This window comes from Nematolebias whitei, chromosome 15 (genome assembly GCF_014905685.2).
Source record: "Nematolebias whitei isolate Nwh7 chromosome 15, NemWhi1, whole genome shotgun sequence".
Classification (NCBI taxonomy): Eukaryota; Metazoa; Chordata; class Actinopteri; order Cyprinodontiformes; family Rivulidae; genus Nematolebias; species Nematolebias whitei.
In genome coordinates, this window is record NC_056512.1 from 45,108,781 (window position 1) to 45,125,085 (window position 16,305).

At 43.1% G+C, this 16,305-nt stretch overlaps 1 protein-coding gene across 1 annotated transcript; it reads right to left on the bottom strand.

Moving 5' to 3' along the window:
* Positions 1-13,276: 13,276 nt before the first annotated feature.
* Positions 13,277-15,762, bottom strand: LOC119421244 (frizzled-2-like). Its single transcript, XM_037688622.1, has one exon. It carries the CDS (start codon positions 15,760-15,762, stop codon positions 14,131-14,133), a length of 1,632 nt encoding a protein of 543 aa, XP_037544550.1. The 3' UTR covers positions 13,277-14,130.
* Between the last annotated feature and the right edge of the window lie 543 nt (positions 15,763-16,305).

Genomic DNA, 16,305 nt, shown 5'->3' on the forward strand with positions numbered 1-16,305 from the left:
GAGACAATCAGCCTGTGGCATTGACTGGGAGTTATGGAATTGAGACAGTCAGCCTGTGGCATTGACTGGGAGTTATGGAATTGAGACAGTCAGCCTGTGGCATTGACTGGGAGTTATGGAATTGAGACAATCAGCCTGTGGCATTGACTGGGAGTTATGGAATTGAGACAGTCAGCCTGTGGCATTGACTGGGAGTTATGGAATTGAGACAATCAGCCTGTGTCATTGACTGGGAGTTATGGAAGCCCAGATTTCCTTCATGCTGTCAGATCTTCTTTGTTGTTGCTCTGGTGCTCCTCATGTTCCTCAGATTCTCAATGGGGTTAAGGTCCGACCAGTTGGCTGGCCAGTCAAGCTGGGGCATCAAACCAGGTTCTGGTGCTTCTGGCAGCATGGGCAGGGACCAGGTCCTGCTGGAAGATGAACTCTGCATCTCCATACAGATCCTCAGCAGAAGGAATCATGAAGTCCTCTAAAACATTCTGGTAGACTGTTGCAGTGACCTTGGATTGAAGAAAGCAGAGTTTACCAACACCTGCACCGGACATTGCACCCCAGATCATGACTGACTGTGGATATTTTATACTGGACCTCAACCAGTATGGGTTCTGTTCTTCACTCTTCTACCTCCAAACCCTTGGACCTTGATTTCTGAATGAAAGACACTTTACTTTCATCTGAAAAGAGGACCGAGGAACCCAACAGTTGTAGCCCATCTCCTGGATGAGTCTGAATGTGGTGGTTTTTGAAGCTGTGACTCCCGCCTTATTCCACTCTTTCTGGATCTCTGACAGATTCTGGATCTTCTCTGTTTGATAATCCACTGAAGCCCACGGTCATCTCTGTTGCTGGTGCATCTTCTCCTGCCACATGTTGTCCTTCCACTAGACTTTCCATTGATGTGCTTGGACACAGCGCTCTATGAACAGCCAGCCTCCTTAGCTATGAACTTTTGTGTCTTACCCATCCTATGGAGGGTCTCAATGATGGTCTTCTGGACAGATGTTCTGTCTGCAGTCTTCCCCATATTGAACAGAACTGAGACAAGTTAATGACACCTGGGGAAACCTGTGCAGGTGCTTTGAGTTTAGTAGATGATTAGTGTCACACTCAGTTTAAAACATTCACGTCCTGCGACATTTGGGATGATTTCATCACAGTATTCTAATTTATTGAAATCCTGTTTTCATGGGTTTCATGAGCTGGAAGCCCAAATTATGTAAAAATAAACAAATAAATACTTGAAATTGTTTAAATTGTGTGCCCTGAATCTGTCATCTATTAAATATTAACTTTTTGAATGGAATTATGGAAGTTAAACAACTTTTACATGATATTCTAATTTTTTGGAAAGGGTCTGCATGTTCATTCATTCATTCATTCATTCATTCATTCATTCATTCATTCATTCATTCATTCATTCAACCTTTATTTAAACAGATTTTTTTTTTCCATTTAGACTTTATTTATCCAGGTAGTCTCATTGAGCCACGAGAACTCATTTACAAGTGAGACCTGTTTGGACAGACAAAACCAGTGGTTAACTGGACACATGTAGGAGTTGGAGGTGAAAAAAAATTCCTATCAGACTTTTTTTTTTCCGGCCTGAGAAAAAACCCTCTAATATTAAAAAACCCTGCCTCGCACAAACAAGCACATATTTATGTAGACAATCTGCAGACGGGGGAGACGACAAGCGCGGTCAGCAATGTTCATAGACGCTCTCGAGGTCACTGTAAGAGTTCTGATAAGGATGTAATAATCAGTCAATGTCCTCCGGTGAGATCCATAAACATTCTTGAAGGATGTTGAGGAATGGCCAAGAATAATGTCTATGAGAATCCAAGAGTCCTGAAATGATGACACAAAGTTTATTCAGCTGGTTTCATCTGGTTATCAGTTGGAAATTCCTCAGGGAGGGGGTGGTGAGCGTCAGATCTCATGTTCTCCAGGTGAATTCAGATAAGATGACCTTCAAGGCCAGCCAGGGGAGCCAAATTCAGATAAACACACAGTTGTTTTGGGGGCAGGCAGAACTCAATGACATCTACCTTGAGTCTGTGTTGGTCCACTCGGTTCTGAAATGTCCAAATTACATGGCCACACCGATGGAACATGACTGAGTAAAATTCCCAAGATCTGATCCATTCTGCCCAAGGCATTTGAGTCTGGGTACTCGAGGCACGAACCAAGCCATCATAAAGGCAAGCAGCGAGATCGGGTCCAAATTTGCTGCTGACGACTTCCTTGATTGTAGATAAAACCAGCAACCAGCTGAATCCTAAAAAGCAGGAACCAGTTATTGAAAATCCAATTAAATATGCGTCCTTAAAATCCACAGATGGCAGCAGAGATAGATGCATCATCAAGCCTTCAAGTTGATGAGATATCCAGCTGCGTGCGTGCCAACAGGGCAAATTGGCTCGCTTAAACCCTGTCTTCTCTTCAAAGAAATGTTATCAATTGCGTTGAGGGACCAACTGATCAAAACAAGTTCATAATTATGGTTTGGAAGATGCAAGAGAGGCCCAGAAGCAGTTTCACAGACAGAGCAGCAAAGTGGAGAGGGAGGGGAGAAGCATCCGATCTCGGCGAGAGCAAGTGGTGAAGTATATATATATATTTATATATAAGTCACAATGAACAGTATAAAGTGAATATCAATGGGGATTTGGTGGTATATGTGGTATAAATGTGGTATTCTGACACAAACACATTGCTCGGGGGAGTGGTGACACAGAGGTTAGAGAAGGTGGGCCTGTGATTGGAGGGTCGCCGGTTCAACTCCCCAGACCAACAACATCAAAATGTGGGTGGAAAAGGTGAAACACCCTCACCTGCCTCCACCCTCATTTGCCACACTCTGGGCTCATGAGCAAGGCCTTCCCCCCCCCCCCCCCAGCTGCTCCCCAGCAGTCCACTGCTTCACATGTGCAATGGGAAAGATGCAGATCATTAATTTCCCCATGGGGATTAATAAAGTCCAATAAAATAAATAGATACCACTTACCAAGGCAGAGTTAAAGGACAGGAGGTTCCAGCAAACTTCTCAGGATGCGACACGGACCTCGAGGAGCTGCTTTTCCTGAAGTACCTGTTCATTTCGCTGAGACGAGTTCTGAAACTCAGGAATTCTAAGCACGACACAAAATAACAAGGTTTTTGCTCCCTTTAATGTAAAAAGTCAGGTTTTTACCATCAAGTCCTGCGTTCAAGTCTTCCTACCTTCCAAAGACCGTTCCTCGTTTTACAACAATCAAACGGCACCATGTCTTCAGGTGGACTCTGTCACAGGTCATGTTGTTAACTTCAGCGCCAACAGAGACGTTTGTCATTCTGAAAGGGAGTTTCACTTCGTTTCAGTTCGTTGTCTTTAATCATTATTTAAGATTTGGAATTGCTTTTCTGTTTTGACTTTTAGGGAAACCAAATTGAATAAAACTGCAGATAACGAAACTGATTTACTGGATTATTATGCCTAAACAAACCTTATGAAATACATAATGATAAAGAAAATGTAGCATCAGTACTAACTTATCTCTCAGTGCACTAATAATGAAAGTGATGTTGATTTAGATGTGATTCTTGATTAAATTAAACACGTACGGCCACCTGCACTGCACAGAACTACCCCATTTATACTTAAAATTGTGAATAATATTAATTGTTGCAACACGTGAGGCTGTGATGGAACAACCTCAACAAGCAGCAATAAACCAGTTTAACTCTTAAACTAAAATACACATATAAATCAGTCACAAAGTATCTGTAGCAGATCCTGTTTTATTCTTTGTTTTCATATAATTAAAGATGTACTAATGAAAACTTGGAAGAACCACTTGTGATATCAGTTAAATCAAGAGGAGAAAGGAAAAAGAGTTTAATCACGAATTTAAATAAAATAATGCTAATTTTAGGATCTTTTTTAAACATTGAGCTTTTCTATAGCTGCTCCATCCAAAAGGAGGTGGGAAATGGCTCCATCTAGAGGTCAGTGTTCTCTGTGTGTTTGACTTTATGTTTTTAACTTTTCCCCAGACATGAGTTAAAATAGAAACACCTATGTCAGGACGAGGAAGTGTGGTAGCTAAATATTACTAAAAGCTCTGGCTGTGCCTGATGTTTGCTCCTCCTTTCATTTCAACATCACACTGCCTCATCTCATTGATGTTTCCAGGACAAATGTGAACAATTCAGAGCAGAATTATTTTAAGGAAAGACTTGGAGCAGTGCTTCCCAACCGTGGTCCTTGAGGAACACCACCCTGCATGTTTTAGCTGTTTCCTGCTTTGACACACCTGATTTGAATGGATGGGTGATTTGCAGGCTTCTGCAGAACCCCAGGAAGTAATTAAATCACTGTATCAGGTGTGTTGGACCAGGGAAACAATTAAAACCTGCAGGATGGTGTTCCTCAGGGACTAGGGTTGGGAACCACTGACTTAGAGGATGTCCAGTTCTGTGCACATAAAAGAAAATGTCTGTCTGCTCAATAAACCATAATGTAAGAGATAAAGAAACAATAATAAAATAGTTTTAGTGGTGTGGAAATCACCCTGCAGGTCAGTACATAACCCACATATGAGAGACCCGCTCACCTAATATAGAACTGGACCTCCTTGTGCAACCAGTCAGCACGTGGAATAAAGAAATAAAGAAATAAAAACAGATTCTTTGGACTCTGTTAATCCCAGGGTGTGGATTTGAGCTGCTGCCCACTGATCCAAAGAGACTAGAATCCAGGGATCTTTGGAAATCTGTGTTTATATCTGTTGTTCTTGCGGAGCAGCTGTTCTGAAGACGACTAACACTGCTGCAACGCTAACACAAGTGCTACAAACTTTCTGATCTGCAAAAATGTTCAGGCTGCAAGTGTCAAAGGAAAATTCATCTGAATACCAGGATGTAATTCTTGGCAAAGTGTTGGATTGAAGAGGACGAGCATTGACAACATAGGCATGAAGTCTCTCAGAGTTTGTTGGTGTTCATCTTCATACTGTAGAACATCACTGGCACCCATCACTGTCAGGTGCACCCTAAGCAGGTCTCCAGTCCAGGTCAGTAGTCCACATAAAGACAAATGATGACCAAACCAAACAAACCAGTCAACCTCTCACCTAGGGACAATCTAGAGTTACCAATCAGCCTAACATGCATGTTTTTAGTCTGTGAAATCGGTGAACCTGGAGAAAACCCACGCATGCACAGAGAGAACATGCAAGCTCCACCCAGCAAGGCCCCCGGTCGAGATTTGAACCGGCAAACTTCTCAGTGAAGGGCAGTAGCTCTACCAACTGATCCACCGTGCTGCCCCAACTTCTGCTCTGCTGGTTTTAATTTTAACATTTCAGTTTCAGCACTCACACTGTGTTACTGCACAAACTGTTGTTTTATCTAGTTTTATTGTTGTTGGTTTTACGTTAAGTTCAACTATGGTTTGATGGTTAACTCATTATGCTCATTTTAAAAAGTCGTACACAAACAAAGTCTCCCAGCAGCAAGTTGTCAGATTATCAGGGTGAAAAGTTGAACTACAGACTCTGTCATCACTAACCAGAGGAGACGTAGAACTACAGTCAGCTTAATACCATCTTCTTCAGCTCATTAACACCAAACTTTAATGAGTTAAAGCTGCTCTTTAGTCCACTGAGCACACGTTTATTATTCTGACAGCAGAACATCTGTGGCTGTTTTTCTGCAACTGTTCCTCTTAATTCAAATATAAGATTATCCACAAATAACAGCAATCATGCACACATGTGGTTTCTATATGTATTTATTTGTAATCAAATATCTATATATCTATTTGGAGTCAACTCTGTACATCTGTCTGTTAGCAAAATATCTCACTAGACTGATTTTTTTATTTTAGAATGGTTTTAAATGAATGTTTTTAATTGATTTAGCAAAGCTTGGTTTTAAAGTTTTTTTAATCACATTTTTATCATGTGTTGTTTTTATGAGCCAGATGTCAAAAACAAATCTCCATTTCATTGAAAGTTATGGATAATAAAGATAAACTGAATGATTGATTGGTTTTATTGAACCTTTCAGGAAATAATCTGCCTCTTATTTGGATGTTGGATTACTGTGGTTCTGTAGCAGTACACAGGTTTGAACAGCAGGGGGTGCTGTTTAGCATAAACCAGCGTCTTTGTCTCATTTTAAAGTAAAAAGTGCAAAAGAAAGATAAAAGTGGCTTGTTATAAGTTTTTACGTTTTTAGACCTAGGTGGCGTGTTTCCTCTTTTGGCTCAGACTATAAAAGAGCTCTGCAGAGGTCTTTCTGATCGTTGACCCATGAGCAAAAGGTCCTGTTGTTTTTTGCTCCGTTGGTTTCACACATTGACCGACTGTCTGGCCCTTCAGGATCTTTTCAGCAGACACTTCAACATGTGTTGGAGTCACCAGGGGAAAAATTCACCAAAAAAAACATTTCTATAACCTTTTAAATAATCTAGCACTTAGTTTTCCTTCATTGGTTTCAACTGAAAGACCAGTGTAATGAAGTTTTCTGAGTAAAATATTTTTACATACATGACTAAGAAAAACAACAATAAGTTTCACACCAGCACCAGCAAAGTAACAGAACTGGGTTCTGCAGTTTATAATTTGTGTTCCACCCCCACCTTCGCAGTGAGGCTCCTCCACCCCTGTGCTGTTAGTGAGGGCCCACATGGAAGCGATTTTACTGTGTGGAGAGTGAAATTACAGAGATACCTAAAGAACTGGAGCCTAACCGCTCTCTCATTCCCTCGGCTTTATTCATAGAGACGAGCTGTAAACAGCGACAGAAAAGGCAGAAGCTCGTCGCCGTCTAACTGAGGCGACGGAAGCAAACGAGCACATGGCACAAACAGAAGCGTATCTTTTCTCTGAAGCTGTAAAATTTCTGCAACTGGGCCCGTCAGGAAAAGGCTGCAGTGTTCTTCCTTTTTTTTTTTTTGTTGTTTTGCTTCTCGCAGACCGGAGCGACATGCTGAAAATTCCTCACAAAGCGCTGCAGAGAGGGCCTCCAATAAAACATGCCCGCCGTGCTTACCAGAGAGGAGCTCGCTCAATAAATCCTCCCAGTAGCCTCGGGCCTTACTGGAGCCCATGACGGCATCAGTGTTTGGGTTTGATTATTACTTCTGTGTTCGTTTTCTTTTCAAACTTAACACGCTGCTGCTCACTGCAGCTAAATTTAACGCACAATAACTGCACCATCATGGCGCTGATTATTTAATATTACAGAAAACTTTATGACTGAGAGAGCTGCAACGTTTTAAAAGAGGTGTCTCTAATCAGTCTTCAGACAGCACGTGTAGCTCCTTTGCTCTTTAGTCAGTTTTACCTCGTCTGCTGAGAAATGACAGGGTTGTTGGTCAAACCTCGACAACAATACGCACATTCTCATAAGATACTGCAACATATTTCATTTTGACTCTCTGGAAAACATGAAAACAAGTCAGCCGTTTAAAAAGACGGTCCTGCTGCATCATCACCACTCAGTTGCTGTGGGGGAGTTCGAGGTTCTGCCACTCACTTTCTCCCACAGCTGCAGCCGATCCCAACCAGCCACCACACCTGATCCTGATTTGGAGGACTTCTCTGAGGAGCATGAACGCCTCTGCCACACGCTCCTTCAGTGCTGGGACATTAATATAATGGACAGCCACCAAACTGTCTCCTGACATTTCGTCTCTAAAGACCTTTGGTTTTTCCTGCAGCAACTTCCAAGTCCTGGACTCTTCTAGCCTTCCAAGGCCTCCTTGCTCCTTGAGACCTGGACTCGTTCTGATTGTGTCCCACGTCAAACCAAAACCTTCAGCCTGAAGAGCCGTCTTCACCCTCGACACAACCTGCTCCCCTCTCCAACGGTACCCTCCTGGATCAGGACCCCACAGCTCTCCCCCATGGCTCCCACAACAAGAGGCATTCAGCTCAAAAACCTGCACTTGTAAATAAAGACTCATCTGTTGTTTTACTCAGTCTGACACTTGGGGTTAACTAAAATCATGTTATGTTGAGTTTTCTTTGGATAAACTGGAGTTTGAGCACGATTCTAGAAATCCACAAATGATTCAAGGATTGCGCCGCTCGGGGCGGCTGCATGTTGGAGCAGCTGTTTCTTTCATTCTAAGTTATTGCTTTTGAAAACTTTAATTCCTCTTTTTTCTGGATGTAAAATCACTTTTTTCAGATGATTACTGGTATCGGACGCTGTGCAGCTGGAAGGATTTTTACTGCAACTTTTTGACTTTGGGGCATTTGTTATGATGCGTAACCATGGCAACACAGTTTTTTTTTTTTAACAACCAGAACCAGCTGATTAACATCTCAGAAGCCCAAATACCTCAAATGCAACCCAAAATGAGTTGAAAAGGAGGCATCGTGGATGAATTTCCGTCAACCTAGCGGCGGAACTCCTGACCGCTGAGATCCTGGGGTTGGTGGGAAACTTGTCTCGTGCCAACGGGAGTGCCAGGATCATCCTCCGGCACCTTCAGCTGTCTGTCCGTGGTGACAAGGAGCTTGGCGGAGTACTGGGAGGAGTGAGCATCGCTGATGAGGAGCTTGGCAGAGTACTGGGAGGAGTGAGCATCGCTCAGGGAGGAATTCTGCCCGGCATTCGGGCAGTCCTGCTGCCCAGGAGGACTGAGAGGACCGAGAGGACCGCTGGGTCTGGGTGGACGGCTCGGTATCTGTGACCAGATTCTTCAGATTTGCTGCAGGAGATCCTTCCTGCCCTCAGCTATCAGCATCCAACAACTCTTGAATGAAACAGGATGATGAGCTGCGACACTTAACCTCCCTCTGGGATTAACTCTTCGTCTCCACACGTGCACACACTCCCACCAGTTAGGGTTATTATCATCCCCATCGTGCTGCTCCAGATGTTGTTCATTCAGCTGTTGTCACCTCTCTGCTCAGCAGCTAGACCCCCCCCCCCACACACACACACACACACTTTCTCATCCTGCCTTCAGGGATCGGACAGGAAATAAAGTCCAACTGGGCCAGGACTTGATGAGAGCGACTCTCCAGAGTTTGTTGTTGGTGTTCGAGTCAGTCGGTCGTGTGTGGTCCCGGCTCCTAAAAGTTATGGGGCATAAAAACGAGCCGTGAAGTTGTGAAACTTATTGAGTGGGATAGTTATGAACAAGATTACACTTGGAGATGTTTCTTTAATTTTTGAGGTAATGTGTTAAAGTGGTTTAAAAAAATCTGGCCATGTTATTAGTTATACAGGCCAAGAAGATGAGGAACATGATGCTACAATAGATTTAAATCCTGATGGATGTAACAGTCTTGGTTAAACCTTACAAATATTGACATGTGCGCTCTTTCATGTGACATACCAAGATGTTACGCTCAGAGTATGTGCTGTGAATAACTCTCAGCTACTACCTTTATCAAATTTTACCTCAATCTACATAAAACAACTGAGTTATAATCATTTTGATCTTGGACCATGTCAACTAGCTGTGGCAACTTTTTACAAGTCAGATTTACACCCAATTACTATTTTATGGCAATCTTATTAAAATCCAGCCTGTGGTTAATGAGATATTTTGCTAACAGACAAATGTACTCCAACATACATCAACGTGCTAAAGTTTGAATCAAATGTTTTCATGTAATGTGTAACACTTTGAAGTATTGTGAACAACTTTCTAAAACTACACCCAGTTTTACTTCAATATCTGAAAAATTGACCAAACTGTGGGCGTTCTTTTGTTTTGTTTGTATTTTAAAGGTCACTTGTCTTTGGTAAGCATCTTAAATTGTGTTGACTTCAAACGTTAGCCACAGAAGCACATCCAATAATCACTTTTTAAAAAGTTAAGTTAGAATTCTTTCATTAGATGTTATTTTAGTAACAAACAGTCGTTCTTAATTACGTCCCTTTTGAACCAGAAGGGTTTGGTTTTAAAGATGGCTGCCCCAGCTGGGCGTCTAAAGGTGCACGGTTAAAGACGGAGCACAACAACAAGTCTAGAAATAACTGTAGTTTAGTTCCGATCCTGTTCCCAGTGATCACAGGAGAAAGAGGAATGTTCTGGAGTTCCTGTTGAGTTTTCATGAAACCATGACAGATTGGTATTTGCTCTTGAATCACTCGCCCATGGTTAGGAAAATGTACGACTGTAACTAATTCAGCCCTCGGAGAGTGAAGTCTTCCTGGGTCTGAACCAGGATTTGATTAGAAACAGGTTCCACGTCTGGCTTCTCTTCTTCATTTCAACCTTCTCTTTGCTTCAGTTTGTTTTAAGCCCCTTCAAACCCCTGATACAGATCTTGTTCTGTTCATAGTACAAGTACACGCAAATGACTGAAGATTACCACCTAACACACATTTGTGTGTCAAAAAGTATTGTTTTGGATAAAAACGTACCAATATTATGTAATTTTTATTTATTTATGTGTGCTTATCTTTCGTGTGTACTGTTACCACAATCTCACGAATGAGAAAACTCTCAGAGCGTGATCGCTGATTAACGTCTGCAGTTGACCCAATTAAAGATGGCTGCCGAAGCTAAGCGACCTTACCAAACACACAAACGGCGACAACTCAGTCATGGTTATAAATGTTGAGCTAAGATTTGGTGGGGTAGTAGCTGAGAGTCATTTCCAACACATACTCTGAGCAGTAATGTCTTGATTAGATATAAATACACAACTCAGTCAGTTGTACATGAACACACAGTGATTACAGTACTTTCTGAGGTGTTTAAAATCTCTAACAAATAGGGTTGATTACTTTGGTAAATGACATCGTTTTAAACACGGATCTTGAGTGAAGAGTTAAAGCTCAAAGTAGAAGTTGAGGATGACTCTCAGCTACTACCACACCAAATTTCAGCTCAATATCTATACATCTGATAGAGTAACAGATATATTTGTGTTTGCCAAGTTCACTCAGCCATGGCGGCCATCTTGAGCCAGGTTCATCAGTTGTAGACGAACGTTTTAATCAAATCTGTTCAACGATTCATGAAATATTTTACAGATGTAAACAAACGCACAAAACCATTATCACTGCGCCTTTGGGCGATAAAGACTCTGCATCGCGCTTTTACGTTTCGTTCATGCTGGAGAAAGACAAAAGTAACCTAATAACACAGAGTTTTCCATTCTGCTTTCCAAAGCCCTGAAACGATCCCTCTTCCCTGCAGCACCCCACCCACAGCCGCCGCCCCTCCTTCGTCTCTCTGCTCCAGTGCAAAGCCAAACAAGCCGACCATTAAGTTGAGTTAAGCGCAGGAAGTGGGCCTTCGGGCCAGGCAGCACGGTTTACAAGGAGCCAGTCGGGTTTCTGCGGCGCTTTGAAGTGAGCGGCGCACAGGAGACTGTCTGTCAGTCGGCGAAGGCCCAGCACCTCGACGCAGACTCACTTACATTCCCCACAATCATCTGAGAGCAGTCAGGGAGGGGGGCAGAGGTGTTGTGACAGGGCTGCAGGTTGATTTATGCTTTTTCCTTCTTCTCAGCTTCTACCTTTAATTCTGCTGCAAGCCGTCATTATTCAGCAACATGCAAGGATGTAGGAAATCCCAAGAGAAAACAGATCTTAAGAGGAGTTTCTGCTCCACCGTTAGCAAAATATCACATTAACCATTAAACAGATTTTAATGAAACTTTCAGAAAGTAATATTGAATCAAATTCAAGTCGGCTGCTACAGCTAATGCACCTTTGCTACCACAAAAAAATGTCCATATCTTACTCAAAATTACAAATGCTGTATTTTTCTGAGTACATTGTGCACTTAAAATCCTTTAATTTTCTCAAAATTCGACGGCGAGCGTTATGTATTAATTCTGAACTGATTTTATTTGGTACACGGTGCTAAACAACAACAACAACAACACAGGAAGTGTTCCTGTGGTGGCTTTGTTTCGCTTAATGCGCCTTATAGTCCAAAAAATACGGTCACCTGGTAAAGTTTATGTGGTAGTAGCTATGAGTCATCCTCCAAGCATTACCACATCTTGTAAGATGTGGCGGCCATCTTGAATTAAAACTCTGTCATGAAAAGCAGCAGGAAAATACGTCCCTTCAAGGAAAGACAGGCCTTTAAATTTGTGAAGGTTACGGTAAAACCAAAAGTGGTGCAGTCTAATACCTGCAGCGCCGTGATCGCATCTAAACGTTTCATCTACAAAACGCCCGTACGGTTTGGTATGTGCACGCCTGCTTCTCGCCCTGAGCTCGAGGCACGGAGATCAGCTTTCCACAACACATCCGCCTCCTCCGTGACCTCACGGCAGAAAAGGCTCAGTTGCAGCCGTGCACGACTCGGACAATTCCAAACTGGCACGAAGCAGAAAAGCGCCCGGCGAAACGGAATATCCCTTCTTCTACGCAGCAGGCAGGCTGGGACATTTTCACAACGCTTCAGCACGCAACGTGCACGCCCGAGGAAGCGGTCAACTGGAAAACGAGCGCTTTCAGCTGAAAATGTAGAAACTGTGCATGTTTTTTTAAAGAAACACAAAGATGTCATGTTGTTTGTAAAACATGATACTAAAAAGAAAATGTAATCCATTTTATATTGTTGTCGTTCAAACAAAAAGCCACTTTACATGAGGGCTCCCCTTTTAGATGGCTATTCCTCTATAAACACTTTATAAATCATTAATAACTGCTTATTATGTGTTAATTAAGGGTGACAAAGACAAAACTGACCAGTTTCTTGCCAAATATTGAGTCGTCTCTGTTCACCCGTATATTCCATCTAGAGTTGTTATATGAAACATTTCATTCCAAGTTACTAGCACAATAAACATTTGTAAACCTATTTTTTAGGATATAACTGCATTTTAAGTAACTACAACTAATATTATATCCTAAAAATATTAGGTTTACAAATGTTTATTGTGCTCACAAGGTAGTAAGTTAGTCTGAAACGTTTCGTAGAACAACTCTAGATGAAATACGTTGGTGCCGCATTTGGTTCATTATTTGGCAACAAACTGGTCAGTTTTGTCTCCGTCACCCTTAACTAATGCATAATAAACAGTTATTAATGATTTATGAAGTGCTTATAGAAGAATGAACAACGTATCTATAAACTATTTATTAGCCATCTATAAGGAAGTCTTATTGTAAAGTACTAAAAACATTAGAATAAATCAAATGGCACCCGTCTTGTGCCTTCTTATAGCGCATAAATAAACAAAGCTGATAGAATGAAAGTACAAAATTGTTTACTTTGAATACAAATATATAGTTCATTTTTACACAATTCTATTTACAGGATTTTTTTTTAAACTTCACACAAAATGTTTACAACAAAAAAAGAACGTGAACGTGTCTCTGGCCTTTACTTGTTTGGAGTTCGTTTAAAAAAAAGAATCAAAATCATTATTTGCTCTTTAAAAGGTATTCTTAAAACATTTTTTCGTCATATTGATGGTTAATGAGCTCTTACATTAAAAATTATTTTAGTTTTAGTAAACTTTACAAACGTCTGCCACCTACCACGTGCAAATGTTTACTTATGGAAGCAGGAAATAGACTTGGGACCAACTTCAACGTGTTGGTAAAGTTTTTTATGCTTTAAAAGTAGGTTGAAATAGTGAAATGACTAGTTTAGCAGAAGATTTGTAAAAGCTTCATCTTCACCGTTTGCCACCCAATATTTATTCTTAACAGTTGTTCGTTTTTTAATTCTGATTTTGCGTAGCTGATTCTCTTTCTGTTTGCATCGATTTTAAAACTGTCGGACTCCACCGGTTGAGTTATTACACAGGCTGAATGTTGGTCAGTTATGTGACTCAAACTTCCGTGGGGTTTTCAGCCAAGTGCTTTGTTTACACCGAGTGCGTACCCGCGTTTCAAAATCGCATTTCAATATATCGGGAAAACAGCAGCTTAGGTTGAAAACTCCTTTAAGCTGCATCATTTCAGATGGTTCACGATAACCTACTTTATGTTTTATAATATGCAGTGGACACTGGCACCGGCGACCCAAAGTCAAGAAGCGGGTAAAGACAACGGATGGATGGCAGTGGATACCTTTAGGTTAAATTCAGTCGGGCTTGTCTCGTCTCATTCTGTCGCGTGTGTGTTTCTATGAAGCTGAGACAAATAAAACATTACAAATGAAAAACATTATTACCCACATTTAAATGTCCTTTAATTCTACACCGTGGTCTCTTCGTGTCCGCTGTTCGTCAGCTTTGCGTAGAACTTGTGCCAAGACTGCAGAGTCTTTCCAGACCAGATCCAGAAACCAGATGTGATTCCTACAATCAGTGTCATTAGATACTTTATCATGAACACGGTGAAGTCCGGGGTCATGTGGAGCACAGTCTGTGTGGGGCAGGGGATCCCCAGGCCCCTGCAGTTATGGCTGACCCAGCTTCGCTCCCAGTGGGGCCGGAAGGCCTGCTCGTAGAAGAAACAGGCGATAACAATGGTGGCAGGGACGGTGTAGAGCACACTGAAAATCCCTATTCGGACCATCAGCCGCTCTAGTTTCTCCGTCTTGGTGCCGTCGTGTTTCATAATGGTGCGGATTCTGAACAGTGACACAAAACCGGCCAGTAGGAACGAGGTGCCAGTGAAAAGGTAGATGAAGAGAGGGGCCAGTACAAAGCCCCGCAGGGGGTCCAGGTTACTGACATAGCAGACGCCGCTGAGCACATCCCCTTCGATCTGTCCCATGGCCAGGATGCTGATGGTCTTCACAGCTGGGACTGCCCACGCAGCCAGGTGGAAGTACTGAGAGTTGGCTTCGATGGCCTCGTGACCCCACTTCATACCTGCTGCCAGGAACCAGGTGAGAGACAGGATGACCCACCAAATGGAGCTGGCCATGCTGAAGAAGTACAACATCATGAAGAGGATGGTGCAGCCTTCTTTTTTGGTGCCTTGGATGATGGTTTTGTATCTGTCGGGGCTGAAGCCGTCGTTGCACACCACCCTGTCCCCAAGAAAATAGCCGGTTATGTAGGCGATGGAGACCATGGTGTAGCAGCCGGACAGGAAGATGATGGGCCGCTCAGGGTATCTGAAGCGCTGCATGTCGATCAAATAAGTGGTCACCGTGAACAGCGTGGACGCGCAACAAAGGACAGACCACACCAGGATCCATATGCGGGAGAACCGAACCTCTCTGTCGGAGAAGAAGAGGCTCCCACCGCTCCTTGCTGCCTCACAGGGAGCCGCGCAGTCCTTCTCCTCCAGAAACTTGTAATTCAGATACGGAGGAACCGTCAGAACAGGCGGGCAGCGGAACGGCCTGTCAAACGTGGACACCACGGGGTGGTCCTGGGGCCCCGAGGGCGCCTTGATGGGGGGCACAGTGGCCGCAGACGACTGGTTCTGCCCCACGCAGATGTGCCCGTCCCCGTGCACAGGGAAGTTCTCGCAGCGCAGACGCTCTGGCCACTGGAAGCCGAACTTGTTCATGAGCGCCTCGCAGCCCTGCTTGGCGCTCTCGCAGATGGACCTGCAGGGCGGGATGGCTTTCTCCAGGACTGTGCACACCGGCGCGTACATGGAGCACAGGAAGAACTTGAGCTCGGGCGAGCACTGGACCTTCACGAGGGGGTAGAACTGGTGAACCTCGAGCCCCGCGTCCTCCTGGTTGTAATGGCCCACCAGGTTGGGCATGATGGTTTGGTTGTAGGCGATGTCCGTGCACAGCGGGATGGAGATGGGCTGGCAGAAGCCGTGCTCCGGGATTATTAATCCAGTGTCTCCTTCGTACTGGGCTGACACGACGAGAGGCAGGAGAAACACCAACACCCAAGTCATCTTCTTCCTCATCAACTCGCAGCAAATGCGTTAAAATTAAAATGCGTTGAAAACAAATTCCTCTGCGGCAGAAAACTCTGCGCCTTTCCACTCCAACTCCTGCTGGCTGACTTTTTCCTCCTTTTCTCTGGCCGTGACTTTTATCCTCTCACAGCTGTCAAGTCAGAAACAGGCTCCAAGAGACTCGTTTCAAAATAAACCCACGACTGTCCAATAAGCAGGTAACAAAACGCATCACAGACATATTTACACAAACTGTTTCACATCACTAACTGAAAGGATTTCGTGACTTGTTATTTTGCTCAATAGTCCCTGTAACAGGATCTGACTTAAAACGCATGCTTTTATTTTGAAAGCTCCAGTTCCTGTGTCTTCGTTGCATTATGGTGCTGCGGTTGAACTTGAACCCACAGCTGGATTCGTCCAATCAGACTTTCCGTTCACCTGGAAACACTATTTTTATTAAAAGATAAAAAATCCATCTATCTATCCATCTATCCATCCATCCATCTATCTATCCATCTATCCATCTATCCATCTATCCATCTATCCATC